A 4,660-nucleotide genomic window follows, 5' to 3' on the forward strand; every position below is an offset into this window, starting at 1 on the left:
TTCCTAGAATGGTGCTTAGCATATTGCATATTCTCAGAAAAGTCAGTGATGTTAAGAATAGATCTTATTAGATTTTTGGTCTCAGGGTGTAGATTTATAGGAACTCACCTGGTAAAGAGTAAAAACCACAGAATTTAGAATTAAAGAGATTTAACCCTGGCTCTGATATTTGATTTCTTGGACAAGTTATTACCTTCCTAATCTTCTGACTCTATAAAGGGGGGGGGTATTTATGTGCTCATCAGATGGTTATGGGACTGTAGTAAGACAATGTACATCCTCCTGAGGCACTGAAGAGTGTTAAACTAATCCACTGCTGTAACTAGATGAAGTTCTGATGACCTAGGTCTTCTTGAGCCTGCTAGTGGCCTTCTCCTTTGTAAGCTCTTTCCTAGCTTACTAAAATGCTTTACCCTGGAGCCAAATACCTATTAAATACCTATCAATCTGCCTGTAGAGTCTGAGCACAGATGTCAGAACCAGAGACTGAGAACTCTGGATCCTAATGGACCTTCTAAATCACAGCCATCACTTTCATTTTTTTTTTCATTTTTTTTCAACGTTTTTTATTTATTTTTGGGACAGAGAGAGACAGAGCATGAACGGGGGAGGGGCAGAGAGAGAGAGGGAGACACAGAATCGGAAACAGGCTCTAGGCTCCGAGCCATCAGCCCAGAGCCTGATGCGGGGCTCGAACTCACGGACCGCGAGATCGTGACCTGGCTGAAGTCGGACGCTCAACCGACTGCGCCACCCAGGCGCCCCCACTTTCATTTTTAAAAACCTGCTCGGGAGGTCAAATTGGAATGTTTTCTCTATTTCATCTCTAAAGAAGGGGTTTGGTCTTTTCCCTGGACCTTTGAGGCTTGGTGGCAGCTCCACATGGCCACCCCACAGACTAGAAGAAAAGACTAAGGATATCAGACTTGAATCATCAAGTATGAGACTTTGTTCCCACACCTCACACTCAGGTGTGGTTGAAGGCTTCTGAGAAAGCAGCCTTTCCTATTTGGACAGAAGTGGAATGAGATGAGGTGGGTCCTAAGACCTCTTTTCCCCTGAACAAGTTAGATGTCCTTACTCAGTACTCATTGTCTCTGTGATTATCCTAATATTCATTTAATTTGGCTTAACTTATTTGGTTTTGCTGTTGTCTCCTATATGTAGGTCTCCTCCAACAGTGAAAAGTCTCCATGAGCACTTTTGACCATATCATGTCCATACCTAGAATTTAACATAGTGCATACTCAGTAAAAAAGATGAAAATTCTCACCTTCCAGAGAACCTTCCTAGATTGACATTATACCTTGTTGCTTATTCTTCTGTACAGCAGGCACAGTTTTCCCAAAGCCCATTGCTGAGTGCTAGGTCTCCATTTCTGTTTCTCTAATTCTGTGTGTTTCTCCTGTCAAACTGAGAGTTCACTGAGGGAGGCATGCATGTATCCATATCAGGGTAGGAGCACCTGACTGTGGATGAAGGTTATTTCTTCTTGTCAGACTGTGAGTCTTATCTTTTTTATTTTATCAAGGTCTCCTAGAAGGGAGGAGTCCTGTCAGAACAGCAGTGTGGAATTCCCTGGGAGGTGATCATCAGCTTGGTGACCATGTTTCCCAATAAACATGGGATCCCTAGGCTTTGTAATCATATCTACATCACAAATGGGAAATACCTAATGGTTCCTCATCCTTCAGACTTGTGCTACTTATCTCCTTATCAAAGTAAGGATACTATTGAGTGTGGGCTTCTCTCTCCACCATGCTGGGAACCACTGGTCTCTTAAACATTACCATTGGCTCACAAACTGGCCCTCATACACAGAGGACAAGAGGAGACCAATGCAAGAGGCAGGCCACTCCAGATGTGTAGGTGGCAGGTTTAAAAAGCAAGGGAACTTACTTATGAGATTTGTGTTAGTGACCCCAAGTACCCACCTGTCAAATCTTAAAAGTTTATAGAGAGGCCTTAACTGGGTTCAGTCATGTATACTGGCCAGATGGGCTCAACAATACCTTACTCTCTCAAGGCTGTGTTCATGGAACAGCTCTCACCGTGGGAATAGCGGGTAGAATGTATATTCCAGGGACAGGCAAAGGTGTGAGGAACCTCCAATTGCCCCAGTCTGGCTCACAGTTTAACTGGTGGCCACATATTCCCAATGGCCCACTCCAACAATTGCCCAAACCTAAAGGAAGAAGACAAGGTTCTAGGGTGGGGTTGGAGATTTAAGACTGAACAATGCCCCGCTTCAGCAGTCGGAGGGCCCCATCCCGGATCTGCTTGGTCTTCATGCCATAGATGATGGGGTTGAGCATGGGTGGTACAACAAGGTAGAGGTCAGCCAAGAGGATATGGATGTGCCGGGGCACATGCTGGCCAAAGCGCTGAGTGTAGAATGAGAAGAGCCCTGGTGTATAGAAGAGAAGGATGACACCCAGGTGGGAGCCACAAGTGCCAAAGGTCTTAGCTCTTGCCTCTTTGGAGGAGAGGCCTAACACAGCCCGGAGGATTAGTGTATAGGAGACAGTGATGCAGATGGAATCTGTGCCCACAACTAGCGTGGCAGCAGTAATGCCATAGATGTTGTTTGGCCGTGTACCCCCACAAGCCAGCTTTACCACAGCCATGTGCTCACAGTAGGAGTGGGCCACCACTCGGCTACAGTAGCTCAGCCTTGCCAATAAGCATGTGAGTGGGGTCATGAGGCCCAAGCCACGAAACACAGCAGCAGCTGCCAGCTTGCCCACAGCCTCTGGGGGCAACAATGACCCATAGTGCAGTGGCCGGCAGATGGCCAAGTAGCGGTCAAAGGCCATTGCTAACAGGATACCAGATTCAACAGCTGAAAAGCCATGGATAAAGAACATCTGAGTAGCACAGGCCCCAAAGTCAATCTCAGTAGCATTTGTCCAAAAAAGTGCAAGGAGTTTGGGCACAGTAGAAGTGCAGAGCACCAGGTCAATGATGGACAACATGCATAGGAACAGGTACATGGGCTGGTGCAGTGCAGGCTCTGATCGCACCACCAGCAGCACTGCCATGTTGCCAAGCACTGCCAGGGCATACATGGAGCAGAAGGGAAATGCAATCCAAAAGTGGGATGCCTCCAGGCCAGGAATTCCCATGAGCAGAAAAGAGTTTGGGTTCTGATGGCTGTGGTTTGTGAAATGCATGGTCAGGTTCAGGTAGGGTAGGTAGAGAAGACCTTACTGCCCTGCTCTGAACCCTAGGAAGCCCTGACAGATGAAGCCATTGGGATTCACTCTTATTCTGTGGCTGAAACTGAAAGGATAGCAGAAAAAATTTGAGTTAGATCTCATAAAAAAACATCCAGGATAAGAAGGTTGTATAGTATTGGGAAGTGATGCATGGCAGGAGGTGAATTTATCATTACCATGGATCAGAGGAGCCTTTCCACTTAAGTCTGATTCAACAATGTCTAGGCTAGGCTGTAGGGTGAGTGACATGGTTGTAGAACTCACTCTTGTTACTTATCCTCACCATGGAGAATCTTCTATGCCTGTGAACCCAATTCTGCCTTGTACTCTTATTTTCTTCTGATCTGCCTATGTGGCAATAAAATAATATAAAAATCAAAGGTCAGGCACATTTGATTTGTGGTTACTTTTCAAGATGGGAAGATCAAGACTGAGAGATAAGAGAAAGCAGAGTGGGGGGGTTGTTGTTGGATGGGTTTTTCAAGCCACTGAGCCCATGGTTGTTCACAGATGAGGCTCAGAACAACAAACACATGGTGAAAGGCTGAGTCTCATGTAGTCTGCTAAAGCCGTAACATTGCCTGGCTTATGTTAGTACTAGAATCCTGTGCTTGTCATAGGTTTCTGTGTGAAACAGGTGAGATCATGTAGAATTGGTCAGTGGTAGATGTCAAGTTAATTTGGCCATAATAGGTGATCTGATAAAGTTACTGAGGAATGAAAACACAGTCTTATAAAAAATCAAAGGTACATGAAGAGGGTATGAGAAGTAAATTTTAATCACTGGGAACACAATTGTTAACTGTAAGCAAATATGGAGACCAGCTTGGTCAGATTATGGCATGGAGCTTTTATACATGTCCACCCCATCTCTTTGCCTATTACCCACACTTTCTATATTCCCTGATCTTCCCTTACCTAAAAGTACCTTCTCACTATTCTCTGATCCACTAGCCAGCCAGTAATTGAGAGTTTGAGAAAGAATTTGATTAAAAAGTCAGGAAGGGGATAGTAGAGGGAGAGAAGAGGATGAAAAGGAAAGTTGAGAACAAGACACAGGAATAAACACAGGAGATATTCGGGAGGGAACAGTACCTTTCTCACACTGGTTTCTAATATGATGGGATGTGACTGTGTTCTGGCTGTTAGTGGGAACAGAGAGGGCGGAACTGCTTGAGCCCTCTGGAGATAAGTCCATCTATATCCCTAACCTTAAGCTGCAGTACTCCTTGCAATCCCTTCCATCAGCTATCCATACCCAGAAAGAAAGAGGCAAGAAGGCAAAGGATAAGGTCTTCTCATGTGGTCTGGGGGAAGGAACCCTGGACCAGGATGCCATCTCAGTGCCCAATGTGGCTGTTACTGTGATATGGAGACAAACATCTTGTCCCTTTATGTCTTATCATCCCTTCTTCCATGCATTTAAAATTTTCCTTCTGTGC

The 4,660-nt window shown here is 45.2% G+C and overlaps 1 protein-coding gene across 1 annotated transcript; it reads right to left on the reverse strand.

Annotated features, from left to right (window-relative positions):
- Nucleotides 1-713: 713 nt before the first annotated feature.
- Nucleotides 714-4,015, reverse strand: LOC101099074 (putative olfactory receptor 52P1). The gene has a single exon (XM_045038807.1). The coding sequence runs from the start codon at nucleotides 3,171-3,173 to the stop codon at nucleotides 2,226-2,228; it is 948 nt and encodes a 315-aa protein (XP_044894742.1). The 5' UTR covers nucleotides 3,174-4,015; the 3' UTR covers nucleotides 714-2,225.
- Nucleotides 4,016-4,660: the final 645 nt, after the last annotated feature.

The sequence above is a fragment of the Felis catus genome, chromosome D1 (assembly GCF_018350175.1).
Source record: "Felis catus isolate Fca126 chromosome D1, F.catus_Fca126_mat1.0, whole genome shotgun sequence".
NCBI classification, from domain to species: Eukaryota; Metazoa; Chordata; class Mammalia; order Carnivora; family Felidae; genus Felis; species Felis catus.

Bases quoted from the DNA above. Each gene is read 5' to 3' on its own strand.
- LOC101099074 (XM_045038807.1), bottom strand. From the start codon at position 3,173: ATGCATTTCACAAACCACAGCCATCAGAACCCAAACTCTTTTCTGCTC.